The sequence below is a fragment of the Culicoides brevitarsis genome, chromosome 3 (genome assembly GCF_036172545.1).
Source record: "Culicoides brevitarsis isolate CSIRO-B50_1 chromosome 3, AGI_CSIRO_Cbre_v1, whole genome shotgun sequence".
NCBI lineage: Eukaryota > Metazoa > Arthropoda > Insecta > Diptera > Ceratopogonidae > Culicoides > Culicoides brevitarsis.
This window is the reverse complement of record NC_087087.1, coordinates 28,101,161-28,123,814: the sequence shown is the minus strand read 5'-3', so window position 1 is coordinate 28,123,814 and position 22,654 is coordinate 28,101,161. Positions and strand designations below refer to the sequence as shown.

Below are 22,654 nucleotides of genomic sequence, written 5' to 3'. Positions count from 1 at the left end.
TAATTGTGACGAGCGAAAAATTTGAGAATGGACGATGGGAGCGGGCTGAATTTAAATCAACTATGGATGATTTTTGTGAGGCTGTTCAAAGTCCATTTAAACAACCAGTTTTTTATCGGATCGTTCAAAGAGGATTAAAACAAAAGAAATGTCCTTATAAGGCTGGCGTAAATTATTATTATTTTTTTTTTTTTTTTTGCAAAAAAAATTAAAAATTTGTTATATTTTAGCACATTGAGACGTTTAATATGTTTAAAATATCAGAGGTTCCAATGTCTTTTCCGCCAATTTACAGTGGAAGTTATAAGGTTTTTCACAAGTTTTTCAAGAATGATCAATTAATTGAGTGTTTCTATGGGGAAGGCCAAATAACAGATTGAACCAAGCAGCAAAGTTACTTTTAATTTTGAAAAATCGTTTTCGAATCTGTAAAATATGTCTTCTTACTGAAATTTAATTTACGAGTTTTTTTTTTTTGATCAAAAAATTGAAAAAAAAAAAATTGAAAAAAAAAATTTAAACAACTTTTTAAGAATTTTTTGATAAAAATCAAATCAACAAATAAAAACTACTATCTGGCAAAATTGTATTAAAATATTTTTTTAAATTATGAATTTTAAAATTGACACATAAAAAAATAAATTAAAAAATTATTTGAAAATTTTAAAAAGTACATATATTGATTTTTTTTTCTCTTGCTTATAAATAAATAAAAATTTAAAAATTAAATAAAAAAAAATAATGATGATTTTTTCCATGAGGTTTTTTACAAAAAATTAAGAAAAAAGTTTTGAAATACTTTTTCATATAAAATGGAAATTTTTTGACCATATACAATTTTTTTATGTTTCTTATATTTTCTTTGGTAAAAAAAAATCAAACCATTTAAAAAAAAAAATTTAAAAAATAAATTTTGGAGCTGAAAATTTTTATAAAATACTAATTTATTTGCAAAAATTATCCTAAAAACGATTTATTTACTAAATTATAAAAAAGTGAGAGAAAACATTCAAAAACGCACATTTTTTATTATATTTTTATTATTTTTTTTTTATTTTGTTAAATTTTCGACTTTTGAAATAGGGCATGAGCCAAAAACATAGAAAAAAAATTGAAGCAGCCTAATTAGAAAAATTAGAAAAAAAATAAAAGAAGAAATTTTGCAAAAAAAAATTATTTTACGAAAATTATTAAATAAATCAAATAGTAAAAAAAAAATAAAAAAATTAATAAAAGCATAATAATTTCTTTATTGTACATAAGGACTTGAGTAATTCCATTTAATATTAACAATATCTTACAATTCTAATTATTTTGTACCAATTATTGTAATGAATATCCTTTTCCCTCATTTTTTTGTATAAAATTACAAAATATTTACATAAGTTTGTGATTTTCAAAAAATTCAATATTTTTTTTTTTATCAGAACTTAAAACTAATTTTCTGTCATTTTTCAGGTCATGGTTGCTCTTAAAAAATAAATTTTAATTACACTTAGTTGACTACGAAATACATCAAAAGAGAACATGTACATGCGGTCGATCCCATTTCCTCATCACCAAAACCAACACAAAAAATTACTTGCGAGCACGTGAAAACAAGTTACTTAACCGTCTTCGGGCTGGTGATGCGGTTGTCTGAAAATACATTCAATTTAATAAAATAAATAATTAAAAAAAAAATTGGACAATCACGCAGAAAATGGCACAGAGTACAAAGAGAAGAGATAGAGGAGTCATGCAAATTCGTTTTTTGGTGATTTTTGACAATATATTAAAAGTTACAGACTAAGTTACAAAAAAAAACAGTTTTATCACAATAATAAGATATAAACTAGCATTAAAACTATCACGAGAGCCGATAAAAGATGCAAATTTCTCGTATTTGTATCTTTGGTGGAGACGGTTGGTTGATTTTTTACGGTAAATGTTACATTTCGCGGGATAAGGAACACTTCCGAGGGTCTGCTGAGTTGCGGTAATCGACTACTGATGTAAAAGGGCGCCACATCGACGCGTTTTTCGCTGAAAAAGTCCGTGTGCGTGTTTATTGTAAAGTCCCGAGACCCATTAAACTGGTCATTTGTCGTACTGTCATCCTCTGGCGCAGCGTCAATGGCCTCGTTGAAGTCGATTTCTGAAATTTTAGCATGCATTAGTGTTTCAAAGTCACACGTGGTGTTAATTGTGTCCGAATCGCGTTCATTTAACTTAATTTTATGTGCATTACAGTTAATTTCGCGTTCATTTGGCATCACATCCGAGCCCACGGACGACACGGTGCTACTCGAGGTATCACGGAGCGACGTGGCTTTGGCACGTGCATTGTTAAAGTTGACAATTCGCTTTTCCTGCGACTTTCGTTTGAAGTCTTCGCGTGAAATTCGGGCATTTTCTTTGCGCCCAAAGCTGCGACGTCGCACCAAAAGTGGGCAACAAGCTGTCGCATCGGTTTCGTTGAGCGCCGCAGCATCAAAACTCTCGTCGGGCATTCCGTGAACCGGGAATTCCTCGAAATTCGGGAGCAATTCAAAGTCTTCTTCCGTCGCAGAGTCTTCTTCGTTCTCGGAAAACGGGGATTTGTCGCGATATTGCGTGTAATCGTCGACAGTCAATAGCTCTTTAAAGTCCGGATGGTTTCCGTTGAAGTCCTTTTGACGTCTTTTGGTTACATGATGCTCGGCGGCGATGACGGGAATGACGTCAGGCTTCTTTGTGGCAACGACGGGACGACGAAGTATGGTAGCCAAATCCATTTCCGGCGACGAAGACTACCAAGACAAACATTTTTTTTATATGAAAAATTTAACGAACGATTTTCCTGTGATGCAGTTTTGCTACGACGGCACACGATTTTGACAAGACAACTTCAGTATTTTGTTCTTGGAAAAGCAAAACTGAACCACAGGACGTGAAAATAATGAAAAAACTGACATTCCGTTTAATTAATTCTATAATTCTCGTCAATTCACATTTTTTTCTTCTTCGTAGTACAATGAAGTTTGTTGGTTTTTAGTAAGAAATTGCTACTAAAGTTTGTTAGACAGTTCCGGAAATTACTTAGAGGAATTGGAAAAAAGTATTCAAAACAGGCATAATTACCTCGTCTTTAATTTTGGTCGATCGGAACATCCTAAAGCCGGGTTTTTCCTCTTTTGTTGGCGGCAACGAGAGACGAGGGCCCTCACCTGGCTCGAATGACAATCGTCCTGCATTTTTGCTGGGAGTTGGAGGTCCTGGACGATGATATGCCGTTTTGCCGCCAATTTTCTTGCCTTTTGGTTGTCCGTTGCTCAAGAGACTCATGTGACTGTCATTTGCTCCCAAAGGAATTCCATCCTAAAAAAAAAATTTTTTTTGAGAAAATTTATTTAGACGACTTTTTATTTAATTAAATTAAAATTTTTGTTGAAAAATTTAGGAAGTTAAATTTATTTAAAATGTAAATTTTTTAAATTGAAACAAATTTTTTAAATTTCAAGTTTAAAATTCTTTTCATCAAAATTTTGATTTTTAATCATTTTAAACTTGAAATTTAAAAAAAAAATATTTTAAAAAAAATTTTTTTTTCAATTTTTAAACAAAATAAGAAAATTAAAATTAATTAAATTTTAAAAATTATTTTTTTTTTTAAATTTAAAAAAGTTTTATTTTGACAATTTTTAAGAATTTTCTTCAATTTAAAAAAAAAATAGAGAATTAAAAATTAATGAAAATAAAAAATAAAATTAATTTAAACTTTTTATATTAATTTTAATACAAAATAATTAATGATTATTTTTAAAAAATATTTTTTTAAATTTAAATTGATTTTGCTTTACGTCTTTTTCTAATTTAAACTTAAAGTTGAAGAAAAGTTAGTTTAAATTTTTTAAAATATTTTTTTGTTTTTTTTGTCATTTTTATTTCAATAATATTTAAGTTAAAAAAAAATTGTAATTTTTTTGTATAATTTTTATAAATATTAACAAAAAAAAATCAAAAAATTCATTTTTTCCTAATTATTTTTTTTTTTTCATCAAAATCGAAGATCCAACTAATAAAAAGTGAAAAAAAATAATTTTTTTTAATCATAAATAATTTTCCTTAAAAAACTCACCCGAATTTCATCTTCGCCAACTTCATCATTGAACACTCCAGCATAGGCACTTCTCATGTGTGGTTGCCATTGCGAGTTTCGACGCTGAATTTCGGACAACGCAATACTGCTTCGGCCAAAATCATCCGGCATGCGACCCATTTTGAGGTCTGCCAAGTAAGTGTTGTCAAATTCCTCACCCGGCTCGTCTTCCATCTTCATATTGCCAAAAGCAGGGGGCGGCATTGTTTTTTTCACCGCAAAACTTCGCGTTGATCCACTCTCGCTTGGATTTTCCATGAGACGAATTTTATTTTCCATGAATTTGTTTTGCTTAAGCAAATCGAGATTTTCGTCGTTTTTCACGTGAAGCTGTTTCGAGAGTTTTTCCGATGTGGCGCGTAATTTTTCGTATTTTGCAAGCACTTCGGCGTGTTCGTGACGCAATTCCAACAACTCTTGCTTGTGAACTCCCTTGACACGAGCGATATCCTCGTTGTGCATCATTGTCTTTTGAAAGAAAAAATAATTTTTTTAACAATTTTTTGAAAAAAAAAACTTTTATTTACAAAATTAACTTTGTACAATTTTTTTAGTAATAATTTCCAAGTTTGTCATGAATCCACAACTCTAACTGATTAGAGTCCAAGAAATATTTTAGGAAAATGAGGAAAATTGAATTAAATAACAAAATAGGAAGTGAATAAGAAAGCAAGCGACGCATCCAGGTCCTGCCCGATTTTTGAAGCACTTTTAGTGGTGATTCGCGCGGTGTCTCTGTTTGACATGCAACTTCAACGGACTTCGTGACACCACTCGCAATCGACGGAGAAGAAGAACTTTTGGCCACACAATCGGTACTTGTCGGATTTATTACGTTAATTTGTATGAACTAGAACGAGAGAGAACAAAAAACGCGAATTTAGATATTTTTTTCAAAAAAATCACGCGAATTTTAGGGGGAAAAAGAAGAGAAGTGAGAGACAAGTTTGTTGTATGAGCAAAAGAACTTCTTTCGTTTCATGCATTTTTTTCGGGCGATAAAATAATCAAAAATAATTTTTCATACAACTTCAATTGAACAACTTCATACATTTTTATGGATTTTTAAGGGTTTTAGAATTATCTTCTTTATTTTTATTTTTTTGTATTTTTTTTTTATTTTTTTTTTAATTCAATCTTATGTTTTAAAAAAGTTTTTTTTATAATTTTTTAAATTTGTTTTTTATTTAAATCATTTTTAGAATTTTGAAATTAATAAAAAAAATTAAAATAAATAAATTAATTAAAAATTATTTAATTTATTTTATTTTTTAAGTTAAATTTTAATTTTAATTAATTTTATTTTTTTTATAGATAAGAAATTTTTTAATAATTTTTCACACTATTTATGAATAATTAATTTATTTTGTTTTATTTTTTATAATTTTTTATTTTTTTTTTATTTTAAATCATTTTTAGAATTTTGAAATTAATAAAAAAAATAAAATAAATAAATTAATTAATTAAAAAACAAAAAAAAAATGAATTACAAAAATAAAATAATGAAAAAAAATTATTTTAAATAATTTCAAAAAGTTTTCAAAACTTTTCATAATATTTTAAAATATTTTTTTGAAAATAAAAAAAAATAAAATAAAATTAAAAAAAAATTAAATTTTATTTTAAATTTTAAAAATTAAAATCAAAATTTAAAATTATAAAATAAAAACGATTAAAAAAAATACTTTTTTGTAATTTAAAAATTTTAAATTCTTAAAATCCTTAAAATTCCCTTTAAAAAAATTTAAAAAAAAATCATAAAAATTTTTGATTATTTTATCGATCCAAATAAATAAAACCCCCATCAAAAAAAAAAATAAAAACTTCATCTACTCACCATTTTTTCTTTCATTTTCTGCAAACGACCTTCCAGATCCGCTCGTATCTCCACAGCTTGCGTTTCTGCGACTTTACAACGCATTTCGAGCTTTCCTTGCAGTTCCGCAATTTTTTCCTCGTACTCCTTCTCCTTCACACTCGAGTAATCACGATGTTTATGCAATTTGGCGTTCAAGATGTTGATATCTTGTATCATTTTCGCCTCCTTCGCTTTGTATTCCATAATTTCGTGACTCAGTTGCTGACTCTTTTTGAACATTTCCATTATTTTCTCATTTTGTTTGGCCTTTTCGGCATCACTTTCCTTAAATTGCCTCTCAAGACGCTCGATATCGGCTTTACTGCTCGACGCCTCGCACATCGCCACATATTTCACGTGCAATTCTTCGTTGGATTTGATGAGTGTTTCATTATCAAGTCGCATTTTTTCATTAGTTGCTGTCAAATCTAGATTTTGTTGCGTCAAAGAATTCACGTTGTTCTGAATATCCTCGAGTTGTTCCTTGGCTTTTGTCAGTTCAGAGTGAATGTTATCATGGGCGATTCGCAATTCCGTGACTTCCGTTTGGGATTTGATGCGTAAATTATCGAGTGTTGACTCAGATTCGCGTAATTTTTGTTCGCAACTGAAAATTGTTTGTTGTAATTTGTGATTTTCCTCCTTTAATTGCGACGTTTCGAGATTTAAGGCGGCAATTTCCGCTTGTAACGTTGCTTGATGATCGTTTAGCTCCTGTTTGACGCGAGATGACTCCTCTTCAATCGATTTTCGGTCTTCTTCGATGCGTTTTTGTTCCCGTTCCAACAAGGATTTCTCCTGTTCGAGTCCTGAAACTTCTTTTCGCAGCTCCGCGACTTCAGATTCTCGACTTTCAAGCGATTTTCGCAAAATTTCCAACTGACTTTGACTTTCTTCGACTTGGGAAATGAGATTTTGGTTCGTTTCCTGAAGCTTTTGGATGTCTCCAAGTATGGAAATTTCCTTTTCATTGAGTTTCGCCAATTTTTCGGTAACTTCTTGTAAGTCTCCTTCCTTTTCTTGTGCCAATTTCTCTTGATCCGCGATTTGAATTCGTAATTTTTCGATTTCCTGTTCTTTATTTTTAACTTCAGCTTCGAATAAATTCCGTTCGCCCTCCTTTTTGACAAGTTCCGCTTGATTTTCGTCCAATTTTTGGTTCAATTCGCGAATTTCGATGTCTTTTTCTTCCATTTCTTGTTGCGAAAGTCGATGTTTTTCACTTAAACCTTCGAATTTTTTGTGGATTTCATCTTTTTCAGCCGTAATTGCTTCCAGTTTTGCTTGTAAAGCGTCTTCAGTCGATCGGAGTGAGTCAATTTCTTGCTGCAACGATTGAATTTGCTTCCCAAACTCTTTATTTTTCTCGATCAACTCTTGATTCGCGGTTTTGTGAGCTTCAACGTCGCTCTTGAGAGTATCGACTTGCGTGCCAACTGTCTCAAAAACTGTCAAATCCTTCATTTTTTCCGCTACAAGTTTGAAATTTTCCTCAACTGCTGTTTTGACTTCGTCCCGCAACTGTTGATTCTCCTTTTTGAGCATCTGAACGGATTCCTTCAACGCAGCGATGTTTTTGGACGTTTGTTGTTTCTGGATGGCAATTAGTTCGAGCTTGGCGATGACTTTTTTGTTGCTCTCGTTGATGGCATCATTTTCCTCCATCACGGTTTGATGTTCGCTGGAGAGCTTATCGAGCGATTGGATCAAAACGGATTTTTCGTCGAGCAATGAAGCGACTTGTTCTTCCAAGGAAACCTTTTCCGCGGTAATTTTTTCGTGCATTTGCTTGAATTCATCCAATTTTTCCGCCATTACAGCGCATTCTGACTCGAGTTGCTTCACACTTTCAGTTAAGGCACATTTTTCCGCTTTATTCAAGTCCAATTCGTTGTTCAAACTTTCTACTAATTTCGTCTCTGTGGAGCAAAGACCTTGGAATTTCTCAATTTCCGCACATCTTTCTTGCAATTTTTCGTTCATTTGACGAATCTCGGTCTCGGCGGCGTTCAAATCCGTCTCCAGCTGACTGATGTGCTGCAAATGCGAACGAATTTCCGTTTCAAGGCTGATTTTTTCGGAGCGCACGTGTTCCAGTTCTTGCGACGTGTTGCTCAAGTCGTTCGTTAGTTCCTCGATTTGACGATTTCCGGTGTCGATGGCTTGACTGTAACGCGTGGCGACATTCGATAAACTCTCGTTTTGGCATTTGAGGTCTTTATTTTCCTCGAAAAGCTTCGAATGGGCGTCTTTTGTCTCGGAAAGGGATTTTTCGAGGTTATGTGCTTTTGTTTCGGCTTCCTTGAGATTTGAGGTTAGGTTTTCCACGTGCGATGAGTGATCTTGAATTTTTTGTTCTAACACGGAAATTTCGTCTTTAGCTGCTGAAAGATCTCCTTCGAGCTCAATATTTTTCAAGGACAAAATTTGATTTTGATCTTTGTGATCTTTTATCTGCAACTCGAGATTCCCGATCATGTCTTGGAGCATCTTGATTCGTGGTTGTACTTGCGATAAAGCGAGAACCAAATGTTCCAGGCCTCGTGTGATGTTTTCCATTAAAGCGGATTTTTCACGTAAGATACTTTCTTTTAACGTTTCCATCTCAGTTTTTGATTTTTCCTCGAAGACACGCTTTTCCTCGGCTGCTTTCATTGCCGCAACTTGCAATTCGTTGATTTGTTGTGTCATTTCGTCGCCCGTAAGTTCCGAATTTAACCGAATCTGATCGATTTCTGCTGTTTTCTCTTGAATTTTCGCATGAAGTGACTCGATAGTTTTATTTAAAAGCTCTTGACTGTTGATCGTTGCACAGCGTTCCTTTTCTAAATCGGCTTTGACCCTTTCAAGATCCTTACCGAGGTTTTCCTGTGCTGTTTTTGACTCCTCAAGCATCTTTTCGAGAGATATTTTTTCATCTTTTGTATCGCTAATGAGCTTTTCCAAGGCAGAAATTTTCTCCGAATGGCTCGAACGTTCTTCATTTAGGACGGAATTCAATTCAGAAATGGCTTTTGAGTGTTCTTGGGTCAGAGTTTCAAGTTTTTGTTGAGCTTCGACATTTAAATCACTCAAACTTTGTTTTTCCTTTTCATAATTTTCGATCGTTGTATTTAATTTTTGACTAATTTCACTCAATTTTGAGGATAATTGATCAATTTCTGACTTTTTGGCGGCAATTTCAGCTGACATCGTTACCGTAACGTCTTCTTTTTCACGTAAAGCAGCTTCAAACTTGGAATTCAAGTCAGAAATTTGACTTTCTTTCGTTTGGACATCCTCTTTTAGTTGATTTATGACGTTCGTGGAGACTTTATTCTTGTCATCGGATGCTTTAAGGTCACTTTCGAGAATTTTGCACTGTTCCTCTTTACTTTCCAGACTTTTCTGATAGGTTTCTAGATCAGTTTTCAGTTGTAACTGAACCTGCTGCGACTCTTTTAGACGTTTTTCGGTCTCTTTGAATTTTTCGTTCAGTTTGTGGCCTTCTTTGCTCATCGCTGCACACTTTGCTTTGAATTTTTCGCACGACTCACTCATTTTCGCGTAATCCTCTTCCAATATTTTGTGCATTTTATTCAAATCGGCTTCACGTTCCACCGTTTGAGCAATGTCCCTTTCCAATTTTTCAATTTCTAAAAGTTTTTCTTTCAGCTCCGCCTCGAATTTGTCGGATTTTGTGTGAGTTGCGGTCAATTCCTTGCTTAATTCGTCATTTTTCGATTGGATTTCGATGATTTTTTTGTTCGACAATTCGAGTTTTGTATCCATTTCAGTGGCTTTTGTGCGCATTTCCTCCAATTTTGCGAGAGTTTCCATTTTGAAGTCACTTAACGCCTGAACTTCGGCCTTTGTTTGCTCCAAATCGACAGTTAACGTGTTGCGATCGTTGGTAACATCGTTCAATTCCTGCATTTTTGACTCCAATTCAGCTTGAACGTCTTTCAAACGGGCATCCAAGTCGGAATGTTTCGCATCGAGACATTTGTGAGCGACGACAATTGCTTCGATGTGCTCCTCTAAGGTCACCGCATCGCCAACTTTGTCTTCCGGATCGATTTTTAGCAGCAAATCCTTGATTTGTGCCGTAAACTCGACGTTGTGACGGGCGATTTCGTGCCGCAATTCGTTGTTTTCGTGCTCAACCTCCTTTAATTTCATGTCAATTATCACTCCCATGTTCTCGGATTCCGTTTCGTCGGTGAAACAATTGACTTTTCCATGGTTGAAGCTGAAATCGAGCAAGTCCCCTGAGCTGTCGAGTACTTCGCGTGGCACAGCAGCTCGATTGTTGCTGATATGCGTCTCTAAATCTTGGATTTGCAGCTGAAGGTTTTCGATTATCTCGATTTTTCCTTGTAATTCTGTCTCTAGATCGAGCACAAGGCTGTCGAGTTCTTGCACGCGACTCATTTGTTTGCGCATTTCCTTTTCCATGTACGTGTATTTGTCCTTCATGTGCGTCAAATCGTGGCGAACAGCTTCAATGTCTAATTTTAAGTCGCAAATTTGTTCGTCTTTCTCAGCAATTCTTTCGCGTAAGCGTTTTTTCGCCGATTCTTCCTTGAAATTGCGGTTCGGGGAGAAGTTTTCTGTCTCTTGCGACAAAATTTTGTTGTTTAATTCGTTTATTTCGTGCTGATATGTCTTCTGGTCTTTCACTGCAACGAAAAAAAATTCATTAAAAATCCTGAAAATATCAAAAAATCATGAAAACCTCACTTAATTTGCTCAACCGCTCTTCATATTGCTTGACTTGCACCTCCAAAAATCCCCTTTCGTACTTTTCGCTGTCCAACTGCGCTTTCAGCAACTTAACTTCGCGTCCTTTCTCATCCAGCAATTGTGACGTTGGTGTTGGCGGGGAATTTTTAAAGTTTTTCGGCGATCTCTGTGGCGTACTAAATCCCATTTGCAAAAAGGACAATCTCGGATTGGCAGGCGTTGCTTCCCTAATCGCCGTTCTTAAGGTATGCTTATCGAATTTCTCCTGTTTCGACAGGATTTCAAGGAACGCTTTGATCGACGACTGACATTTTGGCTTCAGCGCGATGCATTTACTGTGAAAAAAGGGCTCCGGATACATCAGACACGAAAAATGCAGAAATAACGAGTACGTGAACATGTAATCTTGTACCACTATTTGTCCATTTTCATCCAAATCCGGCTCAAAGTCGACGTAATAACCTGAAAAAAATGTAAAATTCGGTTATTTTGGTGCCAGAAATGCGTCATTGTGGTACTTACGTTTCAGAAAATCCATCAAATTTTCTGGGACTTCCCGTTTTTCTGACATTTGTTCCTGGAATTTGCTGTAAAATTCGTTGATATCATAACTGGCAATGTCCTGGATTGGCGCATCGGTGAAATTTGTTTGGTTTATCTGAAAAAATGCAAAAAAATTATAAAATGGGAGGGTCTGAAAATATATTTTTTTGTTAATTCTTACCCAAGATACTAATGTGTGTCTCCAATTTAATCCGTCCATTTTTGCAGCGGTATCTTAATCACTAATTTACGAGGTCGAATACTTTTAAAATCAATTTTTTCGGACTTTATTTTATTTTTGTGACCGACGCTGAATAAGTCCCGCACTGAAATGAGTTTAACGGATTTCTGAAGCGATTTCCTTAACGAATTCGGATAATTCCCATGGCGTATTTGACAAATTTCTTTGCACTGGGCTTTTTTTTATCAATTTCAGTCGTCTCAAATTATTAACATTTTGATAGGGTGACCAGATAAATTTTAGATGAATTTTTAGAAAATTTTTAAAGGATTTATTTAAATAAGAACAAATTTTTTAATAAAACATTTTTGATAAAACATACAAACTTCGAAAAAACTGAGTGAAATTTCGATTTTGAACATGAAACAATGATTCTTGCATTTCGAAAAAAATTCAAACAAAAATTGAAAATGATAAGCAAATTTTAGCCTTTTTTTAATGTTTTTGTACCAGTTATAAAATTTGCATTAGCTTTATCTTAAGTTTTTATAAAAAAAATATTCAAAATTTAAAATTATAAAAAATTAATATGTAAAAAAATTACAGGTCATATTTACGAATTATTTTAAAATGTTTTTTTTTTCTATTTTTTTTATTATTTTAAATATATTTTTTAGTAAGTCATCACTAATGATGTTGGTAAATGCCTAAAAAATTAAAATCCACAAATCACATAAAATTTTTGACCTATTTTGCTACAACTTAAACAAAAGGGGAAAAAAATGGCCCCAGTTCACATTTTGAGACTTTGCCCCAGTGTACAATTTGTTTCAGTCATTTACGTGTTTTATACTTGAAAGTGTTGTATTTATGTTCTTGAAATCTTTTGAGTTTGACAGAAATTTTCATAAAAAAAAAGAAAAAAAATCTTAACGAATTTTCTTTTTCAAAATGAATGGAAGAAAAATTGAACCACAATTTTCGGAAAAATATATTTTTTTATTCGTTTTTTATACAGTTTTTTTTTTAATTTGACTAACTATAACTTAACAACTACAAAAATTATTCTTTTTTAACGTGAGCAAACGTGAAGGAAAAACGAGGAAATATGCAGCGCACGTGTTTTTCTGTGTTTAATTTTTTTTTAATTCGGAAGCCTCTTGTAACGAAAGATGTGCTTTATCTGTCTTTTTTGTGCTTCCGTGGTTTTGTTTTGAAACTTCACACGTCCTTTTTTAGTATAAAAGTCGTTGTCCAAAGCTAAATATCATCAGTTATTATTAAAGAATCGTTAAAACGTGTTTTAAAAAAATGACAAAAATCATTCTTATTTCGTTCGTCGTCTTCTTTATTGTGATCTTAATAGATGCACAATTTATGCCATGCCCATATTCAACATGTCCGTCATTTAACGAAGCGGATTGCGTAAATGATTGCAAAGATGATAAATTGACACTCTTACCGGATGCCTGTACCTGCACTAATTTCTTCAAGTGCGATAAAGGAAAAGCAGTGAGAAAAACTTGCCCACAAGGACAATATTTTGACAAAGATCTTTTTGTGTGCAGCAAAAAAAGAAATTGTTATCAAGACACACGGTTTTGTAATGATTTGAGAAACACAAATAGATGTCCTTATCCATGGACTGCTTAAGCAAGGAAATAGAATCTAAAATTTTTCTTTGATTTTTTTTGTTTTGAAATTCTGTTACAAAAAATTAAAATAATTAGAATGTAAATTTAAATCTATAGAATCCAAATTTATATTATAAAATCTAATTTGTATACATTTCCAATTGTCAAATTTATAAATAAAAATTGCAAATTCATAATTAAAATTTTAATTAAGTATGAATTTTAATTTTTTATTGAATTTAATAATTTATTTCCCGAAAACCCTGAATTTCCACAGTCTCTGACAAATTTTCTTGGCTTTTTGGCCCTGAGGAGAACGGAAAAAATTGTGCGCCAAAAAATATAAAAATTTGGGCAAAAAATTTATGATTTAAAGTTTTTTTTTAAACCAAAACATTTATACTAAATATATGAGTTTAGTAAAAAATAGATACACATACCGCACTTATGAATTTTGCCCAAATTTTTATATTTTTTGCCGCACAATTTTTATTTATAAGTCTGCTCTCCAAGTAAAATTTTAGATGTGTAAGTTTTTTTTTTTTGAAATATAAAAGTTTTTGGCAAATATATGTATTTTATAAAATTTTTAAAAATTTATAATTTTAAACAAATTTTGTTGTTTTGAACAAAAAAAATTCAGAAAATTCGTGAACTCATATAAAAAAATCGGGGACTTCAAAAAAATTACGGATCGTCCCCATAAACCGAATACATCTGGTCACCCTACTTCAGTGTTACGATCCGAATTTGGAAAATGTTCATCAGCCATTCAATTTTTTGCATTTAATCATTAAAATCATCCACAAAAATAATGGATACCGCATCAAATACATCAGGAACTGCCACCCAAAGCAAGTCTTGGGTGCGATTAAATGTCGGAGGACAGGTAAAATTGCAAAATCCTTTCTGCTCTCTGTCACTATTTATTTCATGGGTGTCTTTTTTTTGTAAACATTTTTTTATTTGCAGCTCTTTCTCACCACACATCAGACTCTGAATCGCGTTCCCAATTCTTTCTTTTCCGTTTTGCTGTCGGAAACGGAGCTAATTAGTGATAAAGTGAGTTTTCCTCGAAAATTTTAAAACAATTATTAAAAAAAAAAATTTTTTTTAGGACGAAACAGGAGCATTTCTCATCGACCGAGACCCAAAATATTTCCAACCAGTGCTGAACTACTTGCGACACGGAAAGCTGATACTGGATGGCGTCTCGGAGGAAGGTGTGCTGGAAGAAGCCGAGTTTTATTCGATATTACCGTTAATTGTTCTGCTGAAGGATCGCATCAGTCGACGAGATCAAGTACGTTTCTACCTCGTAAAATGCATGGATTGCTTAAAATTCGTCTCGGATGACATTTACAACATTTTCAACATATTTTCCGTGTGAAAAAAATCATTAAATCATAATTTTTGTCGTTTTACTTTTTTTTAGAACCCATCTTTCGAGAAAAAACGCGTTTATCGTGTGCTGCAGTGTCAGGAGAACGAAGTCACACAAGTAAGAAAATTTTTCTCACCAAAAAAAATGATGAAAAATATTTTTTTTTCTCTTATCAGATGGTGTCAACAATGTCGGACGGTTGGAGATTCGAACAATTGATAAATATCGGCACGCAATACAACTACGGCGGCGAAGAAAATGCCGAGTTTCTGTGTGTCGTGTCGAAAGAATGTCTGAACGTGGGTCGCGAACAAGAATCGAACGATCGCGCCAAAGTGCTGCAACAAAAAGGATCGCGGATGTAAAAAAAAAGTTAAAATTAATCGAAAAAATAGAAGAATTTACACAAAGAAAAAAACACATCACAAAAAAATTAAGAATTTTTCACAGTCGATACATTTTTTTTATGAGAACGTGACGCTTTTTGCTGAATTTGGGCACTCGTGATAAGCAAATTTCGATAAATTTATGATTTTTTTATGTTTAAACACTGTTTTTGTGATAACGCGTCATTAAATCTCGAGTCGCGATGATTTTAGTATCGTCTAGCAGCAGCATGAGTCAAAACGCACGTCTTTTAATCGTGCTTTTTTCCGGTTTAGCAGCACTTTTGTGGCTTAATCGACCAAATTGTGATGCAAATTCATCAAAAATCAGCACAGAAGTCGAAAAATTGCCAACAATTTATGCCATCACTCCCACATATTATCGTCCGGTGCAAAAAGCGGAGCTCACACGACTCTCGCAAACACTCCAACTCGTACCCAACGTCTTCTGGGTAATCATCGAAGATGCCACGGAAATTTCTGATCTCGTACGAGACCTCCGGAAACGCAGCGGCTTGTACAAACGAAGTGTTCAACTCTTTTGCCAGACCCCCGACAACTACAAACTCAAGCCAAAGGACCCGCATTCGTCAAAAGCGCGCGGCGTCGATCAACGAAACACCGGTTTGCAGTTCGTAAGACGTCGAATGACGGAAAAAAGTGAACATGCCATCGTTTTTTTCATGGACGACGATAACACGTACAGCGTCGAGTTGTTTCGCGAAATGGCAAAAATCGAAAAAGGGCGCGTGGGTGTCTGGCCCGTTGGATTAGTCGGTGGTTTGATGGTCGAGAAGCCGATTGTCGATGCAAATGGCGTTGTCGCGAGCTTTAATGCGGCATATCAACCGCAACGAGTGTTTCCCATTGACATGGCGGGATTTGCGATTGCGGGAGATTTGTTGCTAAATGTCCCGGAAGCCGGATTTAGCTACGAAACGAAACCGGGGTGGCAGGAAACAAAGTTCTTGGAACAACTGACGACGCGGAAGAAGTTACAGCCGTTGGCGAATCGATGTATGGATGTCTTGGTGTGGCACACGAGAACGCAGGAGCCCGTTTTGAAGTATGAAAAAAAGAGAAAAGTTGCGTCGGACTTTGGAATGGAAGTGTAGTGTCAGAAAAAAGCGTCACGTTTTGATAGTTTTCGGTAAATTAGTTGAAATTGTAACGAAATTTTCGACTTTAAACACTTTCGACTCATTTATCGTCCTTAGGCCGATACAAATTTAGAATTTTTTTTCCATTCCGTAAACATTTTGAAACTCACAAATTATCACATTTAGCCATTTTGATTTTTTTGAGTACTTTTTTGATCATTTTAAATTATTTCTAAAAATTATTCTAGATAAAATATCAAAAAATTTAAGAAATTTTCAAAAAATTACTAAAATTTGGTTAAAAATGGCTGAAAATTATACCAATATAATTTTGAACATCATTTCTGAATATTTTCTTTAGATTTGAATGTATTTCGAATGTTTTTTATTTAAAAAAAGAGAAAATCTTAAATTTTAAAAAAATTCAAAAAAATTGAATATTTTTCATTAATTATTTTTAACTTAAAAAATTTTGAATTTTTTTAAAGAAATTTTAAACAAAATCAAAAATAGAAGAAAATTTAAAAAAAGAATAATTGAAAAAATTCACAAAATAAAATTAAAAATTTTGAAACCAATATTAAAATTTTTATTTTTGTAGATTTTTTTTTTTTTTTTTTTTGTTAAAAATTGAAAGTTATAGAATTATTTTAAATTTTTGATAAAAAAAAACTTGAGAAAAAAATTGAATTTTAAAATAAAATTTTGATTTTTTATAATTTTTTTAATGTCAAAAATTTATAAAAAATTAAAACAATCCTTAAATTTCTATTTTTTAAAAATTAATTTCCAAAATTTCTCACAAAAAAAATTAAAAGGAAACATTTTCGAAAATTGTATCGGCCTCAAAAAAAAAAAAAGTAGTTGTTAAGAGAAAATATCACAAAAAATATGTGAATGTCGTGAATTAGTAAGAAAATCCTCATGTTCGTTAGAGAGAAGAAGAAGGTCAATGCATTTCATAACAAAAAAAAACAACTTTTCGATTACCCACCGAAAATTGTAGAAAAGCTTTAAACATTTTATACACATTTTCACGATCACTCACACATCAACGGTAATTTTTTCAAAAAAATCAAGTCCCAGTGAGCGAGCAAAAAACCAAACATTGATCAAAAAAACATTTTTTTTTTCGGAAAATTAATTAAAACGCGTGAAAAACTCGATTTTTCTGTACAAAATGACCTCTAAAAAGACAGATGGCTTGAATATGAGCCTCGGTATGATATTTTTCGTTGTAAATTTGTAAAAAAACCTTCGAATTCACCGATTTTTTTCTAGATCAATATATCGAGCAATCCAATTTTTACTTTTCGCCGTACGGCGACATTAATTTGGTGAATCATCCCGCGAAAAAGGAGGCACCGGTTGACGAATCACGCGACATTTTGGATTTGAGTCCCGCGGGCGACATGGCAGACGAGTTATCGAACATCATCAAGGAGCTCGATAATGCCGGCAGTGCCGCAAATGCCAACCAAAGTGACGCCACGCTCGACGGGATGATTGTGCAAGGCAAGGTCAAGGGTTTACCGAAGGGCGTAAAGCCCGACGTTGGGCTGGAGCATCAAGGTTTGAAGTTGCCCATACAACCGGGCAACAACAACAACAAGCAAAATCGCTTCAATCCGTACCAACGCAAAGCGACGCCCGGCTTAAAGTCGAAACTGCAAGCTTTGGTTGGCAAAACCCGCAACGCCAACAACTTCCAACGTCTTCCGAATGTCAATCCGTGGGATCCGTGGGCCGTTAAAGGTCCCCAAATGCCGGCGCCGGAACAAAATTTGGTGCGTCATGTCCCAAATTCGTCGATAATTCACTTGGATTTGCTCAATACGCTAAATTTGGATGCCAGTGCCTTCCGTAATCTCCTGCAAAAGAACAAAGCGGGCGGCTTGCAGGAATATTTGCATGCCGTAACGGCAAATCTCGGCTCGAAATACGACATGCAGATCCAACGCAAGATCGCGGAGAAGCAAAAGAAATGTTTGCTTGAAACGGAAGATGGATTTTCGCCTGTTTCGTTTGACGGGCCCGGCATCGACGAATCCGAGTGTCTCGTCGTCTTGGGAACTGCCATTACTCTCAATTCGCGCTTTAGTGCCATTTAACGCGGTTCTCTAACTTTTTTCTTTGAAACTACTTTAAAATAGAAAATAATTGACCTTATGAAGAAAAATCTCATCACTCACACCTAAAAGTGCTAGAACAATAAAAAAAAACTGCTTTTTTACACAATTTCTTAGCCTACTTCACCGTAAATGTAATCGATGTAGAATTTTATACCTACTGAAGTAAATTTTCGACCTCTTCTAACACATTTTAGAGTAAATTTTTTTTAGAAGAAGCGTTTAAGAGACATTCATGTTAAAACTTAGGGAAAAATAAAACTAGATGTATCTCCTTGATGATTATTAAAAAAAAAGATGAATATTAATGCAATATTTATAGAGTTATTGTTTAAGCACAGATCTTTGTTAGATAAGTAAATATTGTTAGTGATAAAAAAAAAAATGATTATTAATGTAACAAACCACTGCGTGAGTAAAATAAATACATATGACAAACTAAAACTAACGTTTTTTACTTAAATTTCCTGGATTTTTCATACAAAATGTATATAAATTTTTCTATATTCGTATTTCAAGTTAAAAATTTTAACAAAAAAATTTGAAAAATATTTTAAAGAAAAAAATTCATGTTAAATTACGATTTTTAATACAAAAATTCTTAAATATTGAATTTTTTTTAATTTGGGGAAACTCCTTTAAAAAAATATGAAAAAAGACCAAATAATAGTCAATTTTGATGAAATTTTCAACTTTTTTTCATTTTGCTTTTTTTTATTTTTATTTTATTTATTTTTTTATTTTATTTTTTATTTTTTTTTATATTTTATTTTTCAATTTTTGAAATGAGGCATAGGACAAAAGCATAAAAAAAAATTAGGAGCGAAAAATTATAATTTTTTTTTTCAAATCAAATTTTTCGAATTTTCTTAATTTTTTTAAAATTTTGTAAAAGATATAAGCTATAAAATTTTTGATTCTCCAATTTAATTTAATTTTTTAATTAACTTTAATTGACTTTTTTACAAGACTTTTAAGAGATTCTTTTTTTTTCATGAAATTTCTAAGAAAAAATTAAATTTTTATTATTTTCCTATATTTTTAAAAATTTTCCAATTTTACTAAATTTTTCAAAAAAATGATTGCAAATTAAATTTTTAAAAATAAAATTAAAAATGTTAATTTTTTTCGATTTTCTAAATTTTTTTCTGATGTTGTGAAATTTTCTTAATTTTTCACAAGACTCATAAAAATTTTTTAAATTTTCAATTTAAAAAAAAATAAATAAATTAGAAAAGATTTTTTTTTTTTAAATTTTAAATCCTTAGAAAATTAAAAAATTTTAATTAAAAAAAAAATCGTAATAGCTCTAATAGTCGAGCTATTAGTAATTAGAACAAGAAAAAATGTGTAAAAAATAAAAAAAAATAAGAAGACTCAAAATTTTTAGTTGATAAATAAAATCGAAAAATTGTGGGAAAAATTTAAGAAACCTCAAAAAAAAATGTTAAATATTCGTGAAAAATTGTGAGGTCAAAAAAAAAAATAAATTTTTTTCATTTTTTTGTCGAAAAAATTTTATTTAGGTGTATTGTCATTGTCTTTTTTTTTTTGTTTGAAAATTCATAAAAAATTATTATTTATAACAAAATTATACAAAAAAAAAACAAAAGATATTTGCCTTAAATTTTGCTAAGTCACGTGATCAAAATAATTAAAAAAAAAAATTAATTTGAGAAAAATTGTGTTCGATATTTCTTCACATTTGAGTTAAAATTTGAAAATTATTTTTAAAAAAATTAATAAATGTTATGAATCCATGTTTGACATCCAAAAACGTTAAAAAATTACAAACAAAAAGGGACAAAAATTCCTGCAAAACCATGAAACACATTTTTTTTTACTTCATTTTGCGTATAAAAAATTGCCACGCGACAACACTCACCTGTCCTTCTAACGCTTAAACATGAAGTCGTGTCAAATTCAGCTAAACAAATATTTGTAAACCATAAGTAAGTTTATTTCCAAGATATTCGAAATCTCTTTTGATAAAATTTAAAACTTAAAAAAAAACTTTTAATCCTAAAATTGTGACATTTTTCGTGTTTTTTTTACACAAAGTCAGTGTAAATTGGTTAAGGTAAATAAATTGAGAGGATTTTTTTTTTGCTATTTACAATAATTATTTTTATAAGTACGATTTTTTTCTAGACTTTTGCTTCCATAAGTTGTTTTTCCGTCTCGTTCATTGGCACTCCAACGCCCGGCTTCTTCGGCGTGTATCCGTACATGAAAATGGAAAATATCACTAAAGCTGCTCCGGCGGCAAATTGGAACGTCAGTACAAAGTCAAAGATGTAAATTGACGCGATGCACGAAATAATGATCGCCAGTGACGTCGCGAAGCCTTTTAGGATGTTATCGGCATATTTCACGACCATGGCGACAATTAAACCGCCGCCTGCTTGCAACACAACCAAATAATCGACAAAATAGTCGTAACCGTAAAATAATCCGTGTTCCGCGATTTTTTCGTGATCATTCACGTAACACGTAATCAGTCCAAAAGGCAAGCTGAGCAAACTTAATTGAACGTTTCGCATCCAGACGCTGATGTCGGCACCCTTGAGCATCTTTTCAAAGTAAATTCCAGCAAAACCGGACAACACACAAGCTCCCAATGCCGCACTAAAGCCCACTAAGCGGTTCTGTTCGGGCATCCCGTACGTCGGTTTGGGCGTTTCACCTCCATTTGCGAGTTGCACAAGCACGACGCCACAAATGAGGAACACCAAAGCGCCCCATTGGGTCGGCAGCAGTCGACGACGCAGTATAAGAACGGCAAAAAATGCCGTAGTCAGAATTTTGAGTTGGTACGTCACCTAAAATTTCGAGGAAATGATTAAAATTGATAAGAGGAAACGGAAACATTTAGCGAGAAATCAGTGATAACGTTACCTGATAAGTAGCGGCATCCAAATGCGACGCCGAAAGATACAGCAAATTGTTCTGAACGATGTACACGAACGACGGCACACAAATTTTCAGTGTGTCGAGCGGTTGACGGACAATTGTGTTGTTAATGGCAGCCTTGAAACGCTTAAAACTCCTGCCTTCCTCCCAAAATACGACAATTAGACACGTCAGTAACTTTACGAGTTCTGACATGAGAACGGCTGAAATGAAATTTTAATTTTTTTTAATGAAATTTTACGAAAATTCAATAAAACTTACCACTTGAAGATAAGAACATGGGCCCACTTCGGGTTCTGGCATAACGCATACTGAGTCCCAACACGGCATTTTGTACCGTGAGCGTGAAAAGACTCAAAAATTTGAGATTGTTGTTGGTTTCTGCGAAGAAAAATCGGATTTTTATCTTTTTTATTAAAATTTAAAATTAAAAAAAAATTACTTTGATTCATTCTCATCTTCTTTTCGTGAATGAGATTAAGAAAAACTAAAATTCGGCTGCTTCTACGAGAACGTCCTTCCTTTTATGAGATCATTTGTAGACAATCCATTTTTGTCGACGTTGCACTTGATATGAGTATCTTTCTTCGGATATCTTTTGACTTTTTTTTATCTAAACATTCCAAGAAGATTCGATTTTTTCGTGGATTTTGACTCTTGCACGTCACGGAGATCAATGAAAAATATTGCGGGATGTCAACAACGACGAGGTTTTATCACAAAAATTAATGATAAATGCGTGAAATCTCATTAAAATCACAAAAAATTGTGATGAGTTTGAACAAACACAATAAGGTACAGTCTTTGCTCGAATACAATCTGACGAATTTTTTAAGGGGATTTGAGTACGGTGACCAGATATGAATTAATTTTTATAAGGTTTTTAAAATTTTTTAGAATTTCAAAGATTTAGAGTATTCTTAAAATTGAGAGATTTTGATATTTTTTTAAAAAATATGTTTCACAAGTTTCACAATTTTGTACTCTTCAATTCACATTTTCGTACTCCTTATGACCCTTTCTAAATATCACACACATTCAAACCAAAACGATGTCAACGGATTTTTTTTTCATTTTCAATTTTTAGCAGTTTTGAGTTATAAAATGATTAAAAATGATAAATTAGAGCCCTTTAATAAATTTTTATCCATTTGGAACAAGATTTGACAAAAAAGGCTTTGACATAGTTTTTGACACAGTTTTTGATTTAGTTTTGCTCTTGATTTAGTTTTCAAAACAAAACTATGTCAAAGGAAAAAAATTTTTTCAGTTTCAATTTTTTTGCAGTTTTGAGTTAGAAAATGATTAAAAATGATAAATTAGAACCCTCTGACAAATTTTTATCCATTTGGAGCAAGATTTGACAAAAAAAAGCTTTGACACAGTTTTTGACACAGTTTTTTTGCTCTTGATTTAGTTTTCAAAACAAAACTATGTCAAAGAAAAAAATTTTTTTCAGTTTCAATTTTTTTGCAGTTTTGAGTTATAAAATGATTAAAAATGATAAATTAGAGCCCTCTGACAAATTTTTATCCATTTGGAGCAAGATTTGACAAAAAAAGCTTTGACACAGTTTTTGACACAGTTTTTTTGCTCTTGATTTAGTTTTTAAAACAAAACTATGTCAAAGAAAAAAATTTTTTTCAGTTTCAATTTTTTGGCAGTTTTGAGTTATAAAATG

General features: G+C 32.4%; 5 protein-coding genes across 5 annotated transcripts; 3 read left to right on the top strand and 2 right to left on the bottom strand.

The window, feature by feature from the left end:
• Nucleotides 1–1,749: 1,749 nt before the first annotated feature.
• LOC134835459 (GRIP and coiled-coil domain-containing protein 2-like) lies at nucleotides 1,750–11,568 on the bottom strand. Its single transcript, XM_063850337.1, has 7 exons — nucleotides 11,428–11,568; nucleotides 11,226–11,361; nucleotides 10,701–11,165; nucleotides 5,958–10,639; nucleotides 4,100–4,588; nucleotides 3,103–3,339; nucleotides 1,750–2,771 (listed from the first exon to the last, which is right to left on the bottom strand). The coding sequence occupies exons 1-7, from the start codon at nucleotides 11,464–11,466 to the stop codon at nucleotides 1,815–1,817; spliced, it is 7,005 nt and encodes a 2,334-aa protein (XP_063706407.1). The 5' UTR covers nucleotides 11,467–11,568; the 3' UTR covers nucleotides 1,750–1,814.
• A 2,195-nt stretch (nucleotides 11,569–13,763) lies between these two features.
• On the top strand, nucleotides 13,764–14,810 carry LOC134834192 (BTB/POZ domain-containing protein KCTD5). The gene is made up of 5 exons (XM_063848769.1): nucleotides 13,764–13,950; nucleotides 14,034–14,123; nucleotides 14,179–14,364; nucleotides 14,497–14,562; nucleotides 14,622–14,810. The coding sequence occupies exons 1-5, from the start codon at nucleotides 13,876–13,878 to the stop codon at nucleotides 14,808–14,810; spliced, it is 606 nt and encodes a 201-aa protein (XP_063704839.1). The 5' UTR covers nucleotides 13,764–13,875.
• A 224-nt stretch (nucleotides 14,811–15,034) lies between these two features.
• Nucleotides 15,035–16,853, top strand: LOC134834191 (galactosylgalactosylxylosylprotein 3-beta-glucuronosyltransferase I-like). The gene is made up of 2 exons (XM_063848768.1): nucleotides 15,035–15,981; nucleotides 16,796–16,853. Exon 1 carries the CDS (start codon nucleotides 15,035–15,037, stop codon nucleotides 15,944–15,946), a length of 912 nt encoding a protein of 303 aa, XP_063704838.1. The 3' UTR covers nucleotides 15,947–15,981; nucleotides 16,796–16,853.
• Nucleotides 16,854–17,020: 167 nt separating this feature from the next.
• Nucleotides 17,021–18,462, top strand: LOC134834368 (uncharacterized). Its single transcript, XM_063849006.1, has 2 exons — nucleotides 17,021–17,151; nucleotides 17,213–18,462. Exons 1-2 carry the CDS (start codon nucleotides 17,112–17,114, stop codon nucleotides 18,040–18,042), a joined length of 870 nt encoding a protein of 289 aa, XP_063705076.1. The 5' UTR covers nucleotides 17,021–17,111; the 3' UTR covers nucleotides 18,043–18,462.
• A 1,545-nt stretch (nucleotides 18,463–20,007) lies between these two features.
• Nucleotides 20,008–21,773, bottom strand: LOC134833957 (UDP-N-acetylglucosamine transporter). The gene is made up of 4 exons (XM_063848467.1): nucleotides 21,416–21,773; nucleotides 21,235–21,354; nucleotides 20,959–21,176; nucleotides 20,008–20,882 (listed from the first exon to the last, which is right to left on the bottom strand). The coding sequence occupies exons 1-4, from the start codon at nucleotides 21,429–21,431 to the stop codon at nucleotides 20,208–20,210; spliced, it is 1,029 nt and encodes a 342-aa protein (XP_063704537.1). The 5' UTR covers nucleotides 21,432–21,773; the 3' UTR covers nucleotides 20,008–20,207.
• Nucleotides 21,774–22,654: the final 881 nt, after the last annotated feature.

Coding starts and splice junctions, on each gene's coding strand:
- LOC134834192 (XM_063848769.1), top strand. CDS start 13,876: ATGGATACCGCATCAAATACATCAGGAACTGCCACCCAAAGCAAGTCT. Junction 14,365..14,496: donor GCATCAGTCGACGAGATCAA/GTACGTTTCTAC, acceptor ACTTTTTTTTAG/AACCCATCTTTCGAGAAAAA. Junction 14,563..14,621: donor AGGAGAACGAAGTCACACAA/GTAAGAAAATTT, acceptor TTCTCTTATCAG/ATGGTGTCAACAATGTCGGA.
- LOC134835459 (XM_063850337.1), bottom strand. CDS start 11,466: ATGGACGGATTAAATTGGAGACACACATTAGTATCTTGG. Junction 11,362..11,427: donor GACACACATTAGTATCTTGG/GTAAGAATTAAC, acceptor GCATTTTTTCAG/ATAAACCAAACAAATTTCAC. Junction 4,589..5,957: donor AGAAAATGAAAGAAAAAATG/GTGAGTAGATGA, acceptor TTCTTTCAAAAG/ACAATGATGCACAACGAGGA.
- LOC134834368 (XM_063849006.1), top strand. CDS start 17,112: ATGACCTCTAAAAAGACAGATGGCTTGAATATGAGCCTCG. Junction 17,152..17,212: donor TGGCTTGAATATGAGCCTCG/GTATGATATTTT, acceptor ATTTTTTTCTAG/ATCAATATATCGAGCAATCC.
- LOC134833957 (XM_063848467.1), bottom strand. Junction 21,177..21,234: donor CATGTTCTTATCTTCAAGTG/GTAAGTTTTATT, acceptor ATTTCATTTCAG/CCGTTCTCATGTCAGAACTC. Junction 20,883..20,958: donor TGGATGCCGCTACTTATCAG/GTAACGTTATCA, acceptor TCGAAATTTTAG/GTGACGTACCAACTCAAAAT.
- LOC134834191 (XM_063848768.1), top strand. CDS start 15,035: ATGATTTTAGTATCGTCTAGCAGCAGCATGAGTCAAAACGCACGTCTT.